The sequence below is a fragment of the Engystomops pustulosus genome, chromosome 3 (assembly GCF_040894005.1).
Source record: "Engystomops pustulosus chromosome 3, aEngPut4.maternal, whole genome shotgun sequence".
In the NCBI taxonomy this organism is placed as follows: Eukaryota; Metazoa; Chordata; class Amphibia; order Anura; family Leptodactylidae; genus Engystomops; species Engystomops pustulosus.
Window position 1 is genome coordinate 15,904,791 of NC_092413.1, and position 19,887 is coordinate 15,924,677.

Here is a 19,887-nt window from a genome sequence, read left to right on the forward strand (position 1 = left end):
ATTTTGGATTGTCTCCTACTTATTATTCAGATTTCCCCTCCGGATAAATATAATAAGTTATTATTGGAAACATTTCTTCAGGGACTGCACAATACAGAATGGACTGAAAGAGCAACATTGTAGGGAATCTATTATCTATGCTCTGTCTATCTACAGTATCTATCCATCTCCTATCTATCTCATATCTATCTATCTATCTATCTCATATCTATCTATCTATCTATCTATCTCCTATCTATCTATCTATCTATCTATCTATCTATCTATCTATCTATCTATCTATCTATCTCGTATCTATCTATCTATCTATCTATCTCATATCTATCTATCTATCTCCTATCTATCTATCTTTCTATCTATCTCATATCTATCTATCTATCTATCTATCTATCTCCTATCTATCCATCTCCTATCTATCTATCTATCTATCTATCTCCTATCTATCTATCTATCTATCTATCTATCTATCTCATATCTATCTATCTATCTATCTATCTATCTATCTATCTCATATCTATCTATCTATCTATCTCATATCTATCTATCTATCTATCTATCTCATATCTATCTATCTCATATCTATCTATCTCATATCTATCTCATATGTACCTATCTATCTATCTATCTATCTATCTCCCTATCTCATATCTATCTATCTATCTATCTCATATCTATCTCATATCTATCTCTTATCTATCTTTCTATCTATCTATCTATCTATCTATCTATCTATCTATCTAATATCTATCCATCTATCTATCTATCTATCTCATATCTATCTATCTCATATCTATCTATCTATCTCATATCTATCTATCTCATATCTATCTATCTATCTCATATTATATCAAATTATTTAGAATCTATTTAAAATCTATTTTATGTCTATATATCTCTATAAAACATAAGGAAAATGCAAACTCTCAATTCAGTTAATACATTTTCTGCTTATAAGTATGAGAAATCAACAGATGCACATAGATATATAGATAATCATGTATAATAGATGTTTATTTAGGTGAATACTTAATCATAAATGATAAACAGATAGATAAATGGATGGATAATAGATACATAGATAAGAGATAGATATGAGATAGATAGATAGATAGATAGATAGATAGATAGGAGATAGATAGATAGATAGATAGATAGATAGATAGATAGATAGATAGATAGGAGATAGATAGATAGATAGATAGATAGATAGATAGATAGATATGAGATAGATATGAGATAGATAGATATGAGATAGATAGATAAATAGATAGATAGATAAATAGATATGGGATAGATAGATAGATAGATAAATAGATATGGGATAGATAGATAGATAGATAGATAGATAGATAGATAGATAGATAGATAGATAGATGATAGATAGATAGATAGATATGAGATGAGATAGATAGATAGATATGAGATAGATAGATAGATAGATATGAGATAGATAGATAGATAGATAGATAGATATGAGATAGATAGATAGATATGAGATAGATAGATAGATAGATATGAGATAGATAGATAGATAGATAGATATGAGATAGATAGATAGATAGATAGATAGATATGAGATAGATAGATATGAGATAGATAGATAGATAGATAGATAGATAGATATGAGATAGATAGATATGAGATAGATAGATAGATAGATAGATAGATATGAGATGAGATAGATAGATAGATAGATAGATAGATAGATAGATAGATAGATATGAGATAGATAGATAGATATGAGATAGATAGATAGATAGATAGATAGATAGATAGATAGATAGATATGAGATAGATAGATAGATATGAGATAGATAGATAGATAGATAGATAGATAGATAGATAGATAGATATGAGATAGATAGATAGATAGATAGATAGATATGAGATAGATAGATATGAGATAGATAGATAGATAGATAGATAGATAGATATGAGATAGATAGATATGAGATAGATAGATAGATAGATAGATAGATATGAGATGAGATAGATAGATAGATAGATAGATAGATAGATAGATAGATAGATAGATATGAGATAGATAGATAGATATGAGATAGATAGATAGATAGATAGATAGATAGATAGATAGATATGAGATAGATAGATAGATATGAGATAGATAGATAGATAGATAGATAGATAGATAGATAGATAGATAGATAGATAGATATGAGATAGATAGATTTGCTATATAATTACCTGTGTAATACCCCCTTATTGTCTTGTGGTTGTGCAGGTCTCTTAGTTGTCTCTTGTCACCTCTCTGCAGTATTTTAATTCTCATTTGGCAATTAGTTTGGTCAGTAATGAGACTATTTACTGCTGGGACGCCTCATAGAATTGCAGAAATGATAAGATGGAAAAAAAAAAATCCTCTTCATGTTCTTTTTGACTTTAACGGAAGATAAAATTCAGAGGCGAACAAAATGATGCATTTTATTTATTCCCAGTTGGAATATTATTCCATAAAACAAATTTGCAGCCGGTTTTGCGGCTTTGGCTTTTATCAGGCTTTTTAAGGGTGTTGAATGGGTCACTCAGGAGACCACATAGTGAGAGGTCCATGGGGGTAAATCATCGGGAAGCCGCATTTATGTGCTGCTCGCTATGGAACACACGGCAGAATATTCCTTCCATATGACAATCCAATCTGTCATTTATATCAATGGAAGATTGTATATATTTCTATACAATAAATCACCAAAGCTAAATATTGACAAATATTTATTTTAAAAAATTTCAATTTTGTATGAAATAAAATAAAATAATTTGTATTTGTATGAAATTAGAGTAAATTTGTATTATTATGGTCCATCTGGCCAACCACAAGGCTAGAAATAGAAGGACCATATAGTGGGGGAACAATAATATGATGAGGACCTCTCTCCACCTTGACCAACCTCAACACTTTTCCGAGGGGAATATCCATAATTCTACTTATTCCGCCATGTTTGGAATTTTCTGTCCCTTACATAACCAGGTACAACTAGTGATTTGTACAATCATACACAGGTTACATACATTAGATAATCAGGTAAGGTGAGAGTACATGTCCTGGCAACAGAACTACACACAGTACAATCGTGGTCTACAATTAAGACTATGGGGCTCATTTACTAAGGGTCGGAATGCCGCACTTTCGCAGTGTTTCGCGATTATTTCCGTTTTGCGCCGAATTGCCCTGAGTTTTTGGCGCACACGATCGGTTATCGGCTCCAGCTTGCATGCGACAGATATCGGGGCGTGGCCATCAGACAACCCGACGGATTTGGACAAACCGCGGATTTTATAAACGGAATTGTGACGCAAGATCAAGCACTCACATGCACCGGGAAGAAACAGGTGAACTCCGGCGGACCTCAGCGCAGAAGCGACAAATGCAGGAACTCGGGCGAAGGAGCTTAGTGAATCGCGACGGACCCAAATCCTCGACGGACAACGCACCGCGGGATCATGACAGGACCGGGTAAGTAAATCTGCCCCATTGTAACATCGAGACACGTGGGTATTGAGGACTAGATACACTATTGCTCAGGCACCTTCTTGGGAAAAGAACTATCACTAGAAGTCAGTTGGTAGTATGACCGAAGGATTCTAGAACCTCAGTACACTACTGCTCAGACACCTTCCCATGGAGAAGGTGCTTTCTCTAACCAGATGTATGTGATGAATTGTACATAGATATGTTGATCCTTAAAATTTTAAGTAGAATGCTCCCACATTTCCTGGGAACAGAACTACCACTAGTAACCATAACTAAACTTTAGCAGGACACTGGAAACTAGGTACACTATTGCTCAGGCACCTTTTCATGGAGAAAGTGCCTTATATAACCAGGTGTATGTGATTTTTGGAACATGCATTACCAGGGGGCATATTTTGATCCCTAAAATATTAAATAGGGTGTCCGCACATTTCCTGGGAACAGAACTTCCACTAGGACCCATGTGATAGCATGGCAAAACATTAGCAGGAAACTAGGAACTAGGTTACACTATTGCTTAGGCACCTTCCCATGAAGGGGATGGTTTTTATAACTATTTTTATGTGATGATATGTAATTACATTTCCAGGGGAAAAAACTGTTTTATGTGTTAACCTGTACACGTCCTATGAGGTATCAGGGCAACCAGGTAAGATGCCCTGGGAAAAGAACAACCATTAAGACCCACCAAACTTTAAGGGGAAGCTAGAAAAACAATTTTCCAAGGGGTCATATGTTGAGGTGTTCCCACATTTTCTGGTAACAAAATTACCACGCAGACCCATATGATAGCATGGCAAAACTTCAGCAACACTAGGAATTAGGTTACACAATTGCTCAGGCACCTTCCCGTGGAGAAAGTGGCTTATATAACTATTTTTATGTGATTATAGGCAGTCTTCGGGTTTTGTACAACATAGGTTCCCTAGGTTTGTTCTTAAGTTGAATTTGTATGTAAGTCGGAACTGTATATTTTAGAATTGTAGTTCCAGACAAAAAAAAAATGTCACAGTGACAATTGGCTTTTCTAAATGTTTGGCTGCAATGGGACAAAGGATTATCAATAAAACTTAATTACATACACCTTACAGCTGATCATTGCAGCCTGACACTACAGAAAAGCATCCAGAGAGCTTCACCAGAGGTCACAGTGGGCAGAGAGGTGTGTCTGTAACTAGGGGTCGTCTGTAAGTTGGGTGTCCTTAAGTAGGGGACCGCCTGTATTTGTAATGTAATTGCATTTCCAGTGGAAAATATATTGAGCCTTAAAGAATTAGGTAAGATCTACACACATCAGCCTTTAGGGTAATCAGGTAGGTTGTTCTGGGAAAAGAACTACCACTAGAACTCAACAAACTTTAAGAGGAAGCTAGAAACTCTGTGCACTATTGCTCAGGCATCTTCCCATTGGTAACAATAGTTAGCTGGAAATTATGCCAACATATTCAGGGTGCATATGTTGACCCTTAAACAATCAAGTAGAGTGTCTTGGAAAAATAACTACCACTAGAACCCAGTTGGTAGTATGACCAAATTTTAGCTGGATTCTAGAAGCTCAGTACACTACTGCTCAGGCACCTTCCCATGGAGAAGGTGCCTTATCTAACCAGATGTATGTGATGAATTATACATACATTTCCAATGGGCATATGTTGATCCTTCCCATGGAGAAAGTGGCGTGTATAACTATTTTTAGGCTTTAGGGCAATCAGGTAGGTTGCACTGGGGAAAGAACTACCACTAGAACCCACCAAACATTAAGAGGAAGCTAGAGCTCAGGCATCTTCCTATTGGTAACTATAGTTAGGCGGAAATTATGCCAACATGCAGGGTGCATATGTTGACCCTTGGAACTACCACTAGAACCCAGGTGGTAGTATGACCAAATTTTAGCAGGATGCTAGAAGCTCAGTACACTACTGCTCAGGCACCTTCCCATGGAAAACTATAATTAGGTAGAGATTATGCCAACATACCTAGGGTGCATATGTTGATCCTTAAAGAATCAGATGGGATATCCTGGGAAGAAAACTACTATTAGAACCCACTTGTAAGTATGACAAAACTTGGCAGGATTTTAGACACTCGTTACACTATTGCTCAGGCACCTTCCCATTGAGAAGGTGAGCTATATAACTAGGGTTGTGTGATGATTTCTGTAAACATATGTTGAACGTAAATGATTCAGGTCCTGGGAACAGAAGTGTCACTGACCCAAAAAGAATCTGGATGACGTAAGAGGCGGAGCTTGTATCATGAACACAGGCTTATACACAACATGTGTTCTCAGGCTTTACTCCAAACTCTTAATCAAGTGGTAAAATAACCGATCCAAATCTGCTCCATCTCAATATACTTAATCACCGCCGAGAAATATAAGCAACTGTTATTAAAAATAATAATTATCTTTTAATCTAAACTAAACCTGCGAGAGATGATTACGATAGGCCCGTGCTGGTTATTATGGGGGGGTATTAGAGGCGACTGCGCTGGTCTAAATCAAGGTACCTGTCACATTTTCGATCCGAGGAGCGTGTAGTAAATCACATAAACCTTCGACGGGTGCCACAATTTTAGTAATTGCTTCTAATTAATTCTTATTGGATGTTTATATCGTTTTATATAATTATTCGTCGGTTTTTTTTGTTGTTTTTTTTTTTTTCATAATTTTTTTTCCTAATGCTCCAGATGCCGCCCTATTAACCAGCACGGAGAACAACTGCACCATCAGCAATACAGCTGGTTATAAAGATATCTAAAGATAAGCCTCTTAGAAAGCCAAAGCAGGTCAATAACGGAAATATCAGCTTACTCCTATGGAAAAAATAAATGTACAGATACCCACGTGGAATATAAAACCTCCAGCCTTTAAATACAATAATGGAGGATTCCGCATCGACCTGTCAATCCTCCAGGGAAAATAAAAAGTAAAATCGCAAATATTCATAACTATTGTCTTACCGGGGGGGGGGGGGGGGGTGATGAAATATTTATAGGGCAATAAAATAAAAATACCTGCCTCAAATTCTGGGTGTGAAATGTAACAAATTTTAGGTGGGCGTGGAGACTTACCATATATACTCGAGTATCAGCCTGGTTTTTCAGCACAAAAAAATGTGCTGAAAAGCCAACCTCGGCTTATACTCGAGTAAAAAAAATATATCAAAACTCACCTTTCTGGCTTCCCCCGCTGCTTGCTATATACTGGGGGAGGGGGCTGGCTATATACTATGGGGCAGGGTCCGGCAGGCTATATACTGGGGAGGCTGTGACCAATGCATTTCCCACCCTCGGCTTATATTCGAGTCAATAGGTTTTCCCAGGTTTTTGTGGTAAAATTAGGGGCCTCGACTTATACTTGGGTCGGCTTATACTCGAGTATATACGGTACTAAGCAGTTTGTAGGGGCCTCCAAACAAAAAAAACGTGACTCCGTTTTGGGTATACAGCTCCTCTGCAGACCGATGGGTCTCCAAGTTCACAGGAAGCAAATAAACTTGTGTGTAGTCCGATCCTGTAGTCGTGTTATGTCCAGTGGCGTAACTAGGAGTGGCAGGGCCCCAAAGCAGGCTTCGGCATGGGGCCCCCCTTCCCACTTAAAAATGACACATATTTGTATAGTCACACATGGAAGTTACAATCACACATTTATACACTTATGCACATATAGAGCATATACACACACATACACATACACATACATACATACATACACACACATACAGTGACATTTACAAACACACAGCATATATACACACATACAGTATATGCAGACGCCATACACTGTATACACATACCACATATACACATCACACATGCAGCATATATACATCACGTATATGTTATATACATATTATGATGTACAAAGTGTAGCATAAAATGGATATATTGATGCACATCCTCCACTCTTTAGTGTGTCAGGTCGGATGCTGGGGCCCCCCTGACTCTGTGGGCCCCATGGCGGTTGCTATGGCTGCTACCGCTGTAGTTACGACCCTGGTTATGTCCTTAAGTCCCTTGGTGGGCAGATAGAGATACTAACATATGGCTGTGAAATCTGACTACTTAGGTATTGTTTGTAGACTGTTACCATAGAGACACTTAGATATGCATACAAGCAGCTTACTTAAATGGAAGGATGGCTAGCATATACCATAATGGTGGCAGGCTGGCAGCTAGATCGGACTAACACACTACTGTAGAGTCTGACTACATAGGTATTGTTTGTAGTCTGTTACCATAGAGACACTTAGATATGCATACAAGCAGCTTATGCAAATGGACCCCTCTGCCTACTGTGAGCTCTGGTTAGGGTCTCTAGATGCTATACTATTGTCAGTACCTGTCCAGCAAATGCGCAACCACAACCAGGCTTGGGGCTAGCTGTCAGACTACATAACTGGTGGCGAACTCACCCTGCAACGTCCCTGCGGGCTAAGGCCCTGCCTATAGCAGATAAACCGCCCTGACAAGGGCGAACCCACTGTCAGGAACCTATCTGACGGTCCCTGAGTGACCCTACAAGATGACAGGAAGATTTACTTTGTCTGGCAGCTGCTGGATGGTGGAGCAGACAGGTAACCGGGATACAGATATAGGTCAGTGTTCACACTGGTAACAGAACCCGACACAAGACAGACAGGAAGGTGGGGTCACATTAGGAGATAAACGATACTTAGGGACAAACAACAGATACAGACAGACAAGCGGAGTCAAATAAACCGGTCAAAACCAAGATGGCGGCAAAAGTACAGAATCGTATAGCAAATAGAATGGTCAGAAGGCAAAGCAGAAGTCAGTACACAGAATAGCAAGAAACACAAGAGCACTAGATACACAGATAGACTGCAATAACCAGCACCAGATGAAGGTCTGGGCAGAATATAAGGCAGTAATGGACACCGCCCCCAGCACTGACTGGCTCAGCCGTCCATCAGTCAAACCGCAGCTGCAGGCAAACAATTACAAAGACACACCCAGCTTTCCCAGGATCAGAAATGCAGCTGTCAATCAGAGGCAGCTCTGGGTGTGGTTTTCCAGCAAGAAGCCTGAAACCTGATCCCATCAGAACAATTTGCGAGTTCTGACAACTATAGTCCCAGGCTGCAATGATCAGCTGTAAGGCGTCTGTAATGAGGCTTTATTGATAATCCTTGGTCCCATTACAGCAAAAAACTTTGAAACTCCAATTGTCACTGGGACAAAAAAATTTTTGGTCCGGAACTACAATTATAAAATATACAGTTTCGACTTACATACAAATTCAACTTAAGAACAAACCTATGGAACCTATGTACATTACCCGGGGACTGCCTGTATATATATTGGGGCATATTTACTTACCCGACCCATTCGCGATTCAGCGACGCGTTCTCTGCGGTGGATTCGGGTCCGGACGGGTGTTATTAAGGTAGTTCCTCCGCCGTCCACCAGGTGGCGCTGCTGCGCTGAAGAGCATCGGAACGCACTGGAATACACCGAGCCGGGCTGAGTGAAGGTAAGTGCAATTTTCGCGACACATTTGTTTTTTTTTTAAATGCAGCGGTTTATTCGAATCCGTCGGGTTTTCGTTCGGCCACACCCACGATTTCCGTCACGTGCATGCCAGCGCCGATGCGCCACAATCCGATCGCGTGCGCCAAAATCCCGGGGCAATTCAGGGAAAATCGGCGCAAATCGGAAATATTCGGGTAACACATTGGGAAAACGTGAATCGGGCCCTTAGTAAATGACCCCCATTGTTGCTATGTTTCTAGGGCTAGTTCTATTGTATGGCAGAGGTGCTACTGCTCTTTGTGTCCCTAATACTTTATACTGCTACGCTGATCCCCTACGTGGTCACCTCTCATTGGGCACAGTCATATTAATACAAATGACTTATAGTAAAGTTCTGTATCTTTAAAACACTTTGCAGATTTGGCTTTTGAATCAAATATTCTCATTATTATATCAGTGAATTATTATTTTCTTATTGACTGATAGAATTTTTTTGTTTTTCTGGTTTCAGGTGCCAGCCCTGCTCATGCCACCCGGCGGGCGCGGTCACTACCAGCTGCCATGCCGTAACCGGGCAGTGCTTGTGCAAGGAATTAGTGAGTGGTAGAAGCTGTTCACACTGTGCGGAAGGCTCCAGCAGTCTGGATGGGAGGAATCCATATGGGTGCAGCTCATGTAAGTCCAATAACCCGCATTTCTCTTCATACTGGATGAGGGTGTAAGAGAAATCCAGAATTCTGCTGTAGATGTTCTCTAAGTATTCCATATTTCATCAGCCAATATTATAGAATGTATATAATTTTTTAATTTGGTTACATAATATTTATTTACATTCTTACTCAAAGCAAAATGTAACATTCATGCCGGTTGCTACATTAAAATAATCTGTGTGTGTGGGGGGGATTTAACATTGTGACCCAGGTTCCGCCAGTTTCTAGCTGGAAAACTATTGCAGCGCCAGATTTATCACCGTCATGATGAATTCAATGCAAGATAAGACTGTCACTTCCCACTATAGACCTACTTTTAGTTGGTCTAAACTGTGTGCCAGAATTCTGGACGTACGGACGATTTTCCGCAAGCCACGCCCCTCTCTCACGAGATCACGCCCAGCTCCCAGATGCCACGCCCCCTTGTTTGGACAAGTCAGGAAAGTGCCCCAAAAAAAAGGTCTAAACGCCTTGATAAGGGCGTTATCAAGGGTGCATGTGTGACTATGGACTCATTTGGGGTACGACAGACTTCTGGTCTAGTTATATATGGATGTCCCAACACTGGGGGTCCCACCCATCAGCGAGTTATTCCTTATCCATAGTAAACGTGTTGCAACCGGACAACCCCTTTAAATGTCCATTAATGTATAGCCGGCTTCAATATGCCAATTGGTGGGAACATCAAACCATTGATGGACTATCAGTGATGTGAGTTTGCGGACCCTTATAACGGGGTCTCCAGCTGACATTTGCACCCTATAAGGTAAAAGACCTGCGGTGCTACTGCTTTTGCACCCCTTTAGTTGCACAGCTGATCCATTGAGGTTGTTGTTGGACCGTCCCTTATCTCATATTGAAGACCTTTAATGAGGACAGGTAATCAATGGGGCTCATTTACTAAGGGTCCGCGGGACCGCAATTCCGTCGGGTTTTCGCGAATATTTCCGATGTGTGCCAAATTGCCCCGGGATTTTGCCGCACGCGATCGGATTGTGGCGTTTGAAACGCATATACAACAGCTGAGGAGAGGTCATTTGCCTAATTACATCACTGTTAACATTTCCGTTTACAAAACGCATAGTAAACGTGATGTTAACAAAGTGTTAATGCATGTGTTTTGTTAACGCATGCGTTAACATTGCGTTTACAAACGTAAACGGTAATGTAATTAGGCAAATTACCTCTCATCAGCTGTTGTATATGCGTTTCAAACGCAATGAAAACGCAGCCAAAACGCAGCGTGTGAACTCGTCCTCAGACAACACACCGCTGGATCGCGACAGGACCGGATAAGTAAATCTGCCCCAATATCTCTTACCCCAAAAACCCTTTTTAGGCCCTGGATATAAGGGGCGACCCATGGGGGACCCACCTGGGGGGGAACCACCTGCTGCAAAAAAATAGCTAAAAAAGTCTTTCTGGTATTTTTCCTAATATTATAGTATTTTCAGGATTTAAAGTATGAAATGTGTAAAAAAAAAATCAAATTCATTGAGATTCTGAATTCCGTGTCCCTTCCTACAACTGCTGTCACCAAAATGTAAAAAATGAAGGATGATACAAATCTCAGTGAACACAAAAAATACAATATATGTACATATTTAAAGAGAAAGGCGACTGATAAGGAAGGCAAATATTTTTCAATAAATGTCCTTTTGTGGCGGCTTGTCTGAGAGACGAGAAGGGGAAGGAGGAGAATACTGAGGAGGAGTAGAGTAAACGAAGGAGAAGAAGAAAATAGAAGGAAAAGAAAAAGTATAGGAAGTTGGAGGATCGGCAGCCAGTGTTCCTTCAGAGATGTGTAATCATAACTTTGCATGTGTTATTATTAGCAGCAGGACTGTGATGTGATATATAGATTTATATTCCAGGATTGTAGCTGCACTGGGGTCCTCACACTGCTGTGCTCTCAGCTCTCTGCTTTGAGCTGCTCTACAGTCCCTTTAGGGCCGTTCCACACTTGCGAGTGTGATGCGATGAACTCGCATCGCACTCGCAACGCATGTTGCTCGGAATTCACGGCCCGAACACTGCACACCGGGAGTGAACTGACATGCTGAGTTCACTCCCGGCGTGCAGCGTTCGGGCCGCGCGTTCTGAGCAGCATGCGTTGCGAGTGTGATGCGAGTTCATCGCATCACACTCGCAAGTGCGGAACGGGCCTTACTCTGAGTAAATACTACAGAGAGCAGATGGCAAAGGCTTTGGAGGAGTTCAATAAAGAGATTTTCACAGCACAACAGTGTGCCTATACTACATAGTGTCCAGATAAATTATACTACATAGTGTCCATATAAATTATACTATATAGTGTCCAGATAAATTATACTACATAGTGTCCAGATAAATTATACTATATAGTGTCCAGATAAATTATACTACATAGTGTCCAAATAAATTATACTACATAGTGTCCATATAAATTATACTATATAGTGTCCAGATAAATTATACTACATAGTGTCCAGATAAATTATACTACATAGTGTCCATATAAATTATACTATATAGTGTCCAGATAAATTATACTATACAGGCAGTCCCCGGGTTACGTACAAGGAAGGTTCTGGAGGTTTGTTCTTAAGTTGAATTTGTATGTAAGTCGGAACTGTATATTTTATAATTGTAGCTCCAGACAAAATTTTTTGGGTCTCTGTGACCATTGGATTTTTTAAAATGTTGGATTGTCATAAGAAGCAGGATTAACAATAAAGCTTCATTACAGACACCTGTGATAACTGTTATAGCTGATCATTGTAGCCTAGGACTAAAGTACAATAAATTACCAATATCCAGAGGTCCGTTTGTAACTAGGGGTCGTATGTAAGTCAGGTGTTCTTAAGTAGGGGACCGCCTGTATAGTGTCCAGATAAATTATACTATATACAGGCAGTTCCCGGGTAACATACAAGACAGATTCTTTAGGTTTGTTCTTAAGTTGAATTTGTATGTAAGTTGGAACTGTATATTTTATAATTGTAGATTCAGACATTTTTTTTTTTTGTCCCAGTGACAATTGGATTTTCAAATAGTTTTACTGTAATGGGAGGAAGGATTATCAATAAAGCTTCATTACAGACGCCTTACAGCTGATCATTGCAGCCTGGGACTATAGTAACATCCAGAGAGGTCACCAGAGGTCACAGTGGGCAGAAAGGTCCGTCTGTAAGTCGGGTGTCCTTAAGTAGGGGACGGCCTGTAGTGTCCTGATAAATGCAGGGTTCAGATATATTTTAATATACATTGTCCAGATAAATTCTGCATATAGAATGTGTATAAAACAAAAGTGTCATTCAGTGCTCATAAAGTGGATACTGTACATACATTTTGCTATAAAACCTCCCTGTAAGTCTTGTGACGTACCGATATAACTAATATATCCAGGATCAAGACAAATTTTGGCATTCTGGTACCAGATAATTACATACTATATATAATGTACATTCTGGAATGTGAGTGATTACTAGACACTGTAAATCTGATGATGTTTTCAGTAGAATATGTCTTTCTACTCTACAGCTCCTTCCCAACAACCTCCTCCGAGAGGACATGTAGTGAACAGCACGGCCATCATCCTCACATGGAGTCCACCCGATTCCCCAAATACCAATCGGATTGACTATGTGCTATACAGGGACGGTCTTGGGATCTACGAATCCACTGACTTTTACCCATACGGTAAGTAGCAGGGACTATTTTTGATCTTTTTGTCTCCATATACTTAAAGTCCTCATTTACGTCACAGGCGATTGTATTTTTAGCTTTTTTTCGGATTCAGTGGGGCTCATTTACTAAGGGTCCACGGACCGCGATTCCGTCCGGTTTTCCTGAATATTTCCGTTTTGCTCTGAATTGCCCCAGGTTTTTGGCACAAGCCATTGGATTGTGGCGAATCGGCGCCAGCTTGCACGTGCCAGAAATTGGGGGCGTGGCCGCTGGACAACCCGACGGATTCGGAAAAACCACAGAATTTAAAAAACCAAATGTGTCGCAAGATCAGCACTCACATGCACCAGGAAGAAGAAGGTGAACTCTGGCGGACCTCGGCGCAGCAGCGGCACCTGCAGGAACTCGGATGCACAACCTTAGTGAATCGCGCCGGACCCGAATCCTCGTCAGACAACGCACCGCGGGATCGCGACCAGTGCCCCAGTGTTTAAATGGGGAGCAAGTGATTTTCTTTCCTCCTATTTCTTCTTACGTTTGCCCACATTTCAAGAATGTGCAGATGTGTGACATATATAGGGATGCCGGGACCAGAAACTTCTAAGTTACCTATATGAGGGACCAGTAACGTATGACACATTACGGTTGGATCTTGTAGCTTCAGGTTACGCTTCTGTCTAGATGTTTTCCTATCCCTTAAGGTAAGCTGTCAGGCCATTTGGGTGACCACCACCGTTACCTTTGTTACCCTGTGCACCTGAAGGTTGCAATCTCAAAAATACTTAGCTCAGCTCTACCTCTTGCCACGTCGAAGAGAAATTCGGATGTAAATTCAACGAGATGGGTCCAAATGACCTTCTGGTACATGCACAGTTCAACTATTGTGGTCGCTTTACTTCACACTTGTCCAATATCTAGATGGGGCGCAGTAAAGCAAGATGTTCCAAGTGCACTGTACATGTGTCAGAGACTCACGTGGACACATCTCACTGGTCCCAAGCCCACTCTTTTCTCTCCAACATGACCAAGTGAATGATTGAGGACATCCCTTCCAGTAGCACTCTTACTGAACCACAGCTCCGGCCACCCTCCGTAGAACAAAACTTGAAAGCGTTGCCCAGGAATTCATAAGGGTGACCTAAGTAAAGTCTTCTGGCCACTAAATGGACACTGTGGCATCCACTTCTATTTAAGTAACGTTCAATAGCTAAGAGGTCCCGGGCCAATGTTGGCCTTCACAATCAGATATCGACGGTCAATCTCCTGAATCGACCAACACTGTGAATTCCTAATGTTTTGGTTGGGTTTCCCATAATTGGTGGAGATCTTATTTCGTGGACTTCCGTGGATCATAATGTCCTTGATATAAGCCTGGAATATTTCTCAATTAATGCAATTTCTGGCTTGTAAGAAGCTACTCCCAAAAATTTGGTTGCCTGAAAGAGGTTAAGGCCATCTCTACTGAGGGGCCAATGCTAAAATACTAAAAATACAAGTATTTTTTTGGTTTTTCACATGAAGGCTCAATTTTTCCCATGTAGCAATCTCCTGTGCAATGTTAATTATGGTAAATGGCCTGAAAGCAGGGCATGGGTTCATGGTGGGGGGAATTCATGGTAAATGTAAATCCTGTTAAATGATATAGATTGAGAAATGGCATCAGATGTGATAAATCTAATGGTCTTTCACCACTGGGTAAAGCTTCTACTTACAATGCAACAGATTTCAGATATAAATCTAGCATTACTTGTTAATTTAATTAATCTAAATACAGCGGTGGGGAAGGTTAGGAAGGTGAGCTGTTAATCTGCTTACATGCTTTCACAAAATTCCCATGGAATATCTGTTTTGCTGGCTCCGTTTTAGTAGGTGCTCCAGACCGTTGAGTCGGTGCCATTGGCTTGTGTTGTTGTGACTTTCCTTCATTTCTGCTTTTGGGGGCTGATAGACTATTGAGCCAAAATCTTTACAGATCAAAGAATTGAATAGAGATTGGGGGCTCAATATAGGGTCATTGTTGTACCCTCTTCAGGGAAGACAATTCTCTTGACCATCGGTTGGACACTTCTGGGCCAAAGTAGCCAAGGTTGGCCTTCAAGCCATCAGAATTAGACTTCAAAATCAACTGATCCTAAAGATCACCAGGGTCAACATGAGGAAAGGGAAGACAAAAGCTTAGGTTTGGGTTGTTGGTGGACTCCGATTATTGGCCAACGTGCTTCCAATGTACATCCCTGGCAATAAATTATCCTTTTTTCCAACATTTACATCTGCCAGAATATAGATGTTAAATCCGAATTCCAACAAAATTCCAAAAGGCCCATATTGGGGGCCGATCTGCTAAAACCCTATTGATTTCTGTTTCAATTTCCAAGTATAATTTTGCCAAAATTAAGATTGCTGACATGTATGCACTGCTTTTTGACTGAAGGAGGTCCAACTACAGGAATCAAAACAATCAATGGGCCATAGAGTTGGTTTAACGCTGTGATCTATTCATAGTTTTACCAAACAGAACAGCACCTCCACCCAGGAGCCATTTCCCAGCCCCTTTGCCAACATTATCATTATCGCCCCTTTCTTTTCAGGATCGAAAGCTGTTTTAGCAATCAAAACCCAACTGATGCCCAAGTGGTGGCATTTGCTATTGAGATGCCACCAATAATTTTGATGGGGTAACCCTTTGAGGAGAGTAGGAATTGCTTGAAGGTTTCGACCACCTTGGTACTCCATCTCCCAAATCTTCACAAACAATAGATAAAGGACTAAGGATATGAAGGATATACACTCAGCGGCCACTTTATTAGGTACACCATGCTAGTAACGGGTTGGACCCCCTTTTGCCTTCAGAACTGCCTCAATTGTTCGTGGCATAGATACAACAAGGTGCTGGAAGCTCCTCAGAGATTTTGCTCCATAGTGACATGATGGCATCACACAGTTGCCGCAGATTTGTCGGCTGCACATCCATGATGCGAATCTCCCGTTCCACCACATCCCAAAGATGCTCTATTGGATTGAGATCTGGTGACTGTGGAGGCCATTTGAGTCCAGTGACATCATTGTCATGTTCAAGAAACCAGTCTGAGATGATTCCAGCTTTATGACATGGCGCATTATCCTGCTGAAAGTACCCATCAGATGTTACAGGGTACATTGTGCTCATAAAGGGATGGACATGGTCAGCAACAATACTCAGGTAGGCTGTGGCGTTGCAACGATGCTCAATTGGTACCAAGGGGCCCAAAGAGTGCCAAGAAAATATTCCCCACACCATGACACCACCACCACCAGCCTGAACCGTTGATACAAGGCAGGATGGATCCATGCTTTCATGTTGTTGACGCCAAATTCTGACCCTACCATCCGAATGTCGCAGCAGAAATCAAGACTCATCAGACCAGGCAACGTTTTTCAAATCTTCTACTGTCCAATTTGCTTGTGCAAATTGTAGCCTCAGTTTCCTGTTCTTAGCTGAAAGGAGTGGCACCCGGTGTGGTCTTCTGCTGCTGTAGCCCATCTGCCTCAAAGTTCGACGTACTGTGCGTTCAGAGATGCTCTTCTGCCTACCTTAGTTGTAACGGGTGTCGATTTGAGTCACTGTTGCCTTTCTATCAGCTCGAACCAGTCTGCCCATTATCCTCTGACCTCTGGCATCAACAAGGCATTTCCGCCCACAGAACTGCCGCTCACTGAATGTTTTTTCTTTTTCGGACCATTCTCTGTTAACCCTAGAGATGGTTGTGCGTGAAAATCCCAGTAGATCAGCAGTTCCTGAAATACTCAGACCAGCCCTTCTGGCACCAACAACCATGCCACGTTCAAAGGCACTCAAATCACCTTTCTTCCCCATACTGATGCTCGGTTTGAACTGCAGGAGATTGTCTTGGCCATGTCTACATGCCTAAATGCACTGAGTTGCCGCCATGTGATTGGCTGATTAGAAATTAAGTGTTAACGAGCAGTTGGACAGGTGTACCTAATAAAGTGGCCGGTGAGTGTACAACCTTTTATTGTAGGTAAATAGGTGGAATAGATGACATAACTATTTAAATAAGGAAGAAGTCTGAGGTCAGACTAATAAGAGAGCAGATAACAAAGTGCTAGCAAACCTCTTTGCTAGTCAGCTGCTCAAATGTTGGCCAAGAGGACTTGGTCCAACATTGATCTGATGCCTTGCTTATGGAACTATTTTGATCTTTCGAGAAATAGAGCCAGTTCTTCTAGATCTTCCAACAGTCGGTAAGTAGAATACATAGCTAGGTCTTCCTTTGGCCAGACAGTGATTCCCTCTGCTGCCGTAACTCGGTCTATCCCATACTTCTGGATATTTCTGTCAGTGCTCAGCACCCCTATAACTCTCAGGATATGCTCTAGTAGGGGATGGGCAACTCAATGCATTGTTCTTCACCTTAAGGAACATGATGAGACTTTTTGTGCAACTTTTTGTTCCTTACGGCGTGTATATAAACGAAATATGTCCTTCTTTATGTCTTGGATCAGGTATACAGAGATACATCGATGAGTCTCTTCAGCCATACACCAACTACACATATCACGTCAGTGCTAGAAACGTCCATGGATCTGTCAGCAGCACCGATGTGACCTACCAAACACGACCCGGAGCGCCAACTGGTGAAATACGACTGAGCTTATTGTATCCTGTGGGTCAGTACTCGGCTTCGATGAACTGGACTTTTGTACCAGATGTCCTTGGACCTGTCGAGACATTTAGACTAATGTTCACCTCACAAGGGTCATTGGAGTCAACCATCGCCTACGAAGGCCTCAACACACATGTCACTGTCCAAAATTTAATGCCATTCACCAAATATAATTTTTCAGTGCACATATGTAATTCTGAGGGCTGTCTCCAAAGTTCACCAATCACAGTGGTAACAGCTCAAGCGCCCCCTGCAGGTCAGACTCCACCAGTGCTCCAAGATTCAAGCTCTACATCTCTTCACCTACAGTGGTCACCACCGCTACAACCAAATGGTAAGTTCTCCTTTATTATTATCTGTGATTAGTGCACTGAGTGAGATCCCAAGTGTCTCATTGAGCAGAAAGCAGAATTTGGTAAAATATGTGAACCACATGGAAATAAAGGGGGAGAGCACCATTGTAACATTTAATGGCTGAGGTTGAAAAAGGCACATGTATGTGTAGCCTCAGGTGTTCAGGAGGAAGGAACAGGTAACCAAAGTGAAGTGAATGTACAATAACTTCAACGTTGTGTGTTCTACTATTTATGTAACTAATATTTACTTCTATGTATGACAACCAATGTGGTATCTTACTCTGACATCACTGTGTGTATTATCCCTGTACTGTGATATCACTGTATGTATTATCCCTGTACTGTGACATCACTGTGTGCATTATCCCTGTACTGTGACATCACTGTGTGTATTATCTCTGTACTGTGACATCACTGTGTACATTATCCCTGTACTGTGACATCACTGTGCGTATTATCTCTGTACTGTGACATCACTGTGTGTATTATCCCTGTACTGTGACATCACTGTGTGTATTATCCCTGTACTGTGACACCACTGTGTGTATTATCTCTGTACTCTGACATCACTGTGTGTATTATCCCTGTACTGTGACATCACTGTGTATTATCCCTGTACTGTGACATCACTGTGTGTATTATCCCTGTACTGTGACATCACTGTGTGTATTATCTCTGTACTCTGACATCACTGTGTGTATTATCTCTGTACTCTGACATCACTGTGTGTATTATCCCTGTACTGTGACATCACTGTGTGTATTATCTTTGTACTGTGACATCACTGTGTGTATTATCTTTGTACTGTGACATCACTGTGTGTATTATCCCTGTACTGTGACATCACTGTGTGCATTATCTCTGTACTGTGACATCACTGTGTGTATTATCCCTGTACTGTGACATCACTGTGTGTATTATACCTGTACTGTGACATCACTGTGTGTATTATCCCTGTATTGTGACATCACTGTGTGTATTATCCCTTTACTGTGACATCACTGTGTGTATTATCTCTGTACTGTGACATCACTGTGTGTATTATCCCTGTACTGTGACATCACTGTGTGTATAATCCCTATACTGTGACATCACTGTGTGTATTACCCCTGTACTGTGACATCACTGTGTGTATTATCCCTGTACTGTGCCATCACTGTGTGTATTATTCCTGTACTGTGACATCACTGTGTGTATTACCCCTGTACTGTGACATCACTGTGTGTATTACCCCTGTACTGTGACATCACTGTGTGTATTATCCCTGTACTGTGACATCACTGTGTGTATTACCCCTGTTCTGTGACATCACTGTGTGTATTACCCCTGTACTGTGACATCACTGTGTGTATTACCCCTGTACTGTGACATCACTGTGTGTATTATCTCTGTACTGTGACATCACTGTGTGTATTACCCCTGTACTGTGACATCACTGTGTGTATTATCCCTGTACTGTGACATCACTGTGTGTATTATCCCTGTACTGTGACATCACTGTG

General features: G+C 41.0%; 1 protein-coding gene across 5 annotated transcripts in view; it reads left to right on the plus strand.

Annotated features, from left to right (window-relative positions):
- USH2A (usherin) overlaps window positions 1-19,887 on the plus strand; it is a 493,686-nt gene that overhangs the window by 115,566 nt on the left and 358,233 nt on the right. For all 5 annotated transcript variants that reach the window (XR_011854013.1, XM_072140122.1, XM_072140124.1 and 2 more), the window contains exons 15-17: window positions 9,498-9,661; window positions 13,219-13,377; window positions 17,869-18,363. Coding sequence is in view for 4 of the 5 variants with exons in the window: in XM_072140122.1 (XP_071996223.1) it covers window positions 9,498-9,661; window positions 13,219-13,377; window positions 17,869-18,363 (818 nt within the window). In the remaining variant the exon portion in view is untranslated. The remainder of the gene's footprint in view (window positions 1-9,497; window positions 9,662-13,218; window positions 13,378-17,868; window positions 18,364-19,887) is intronic.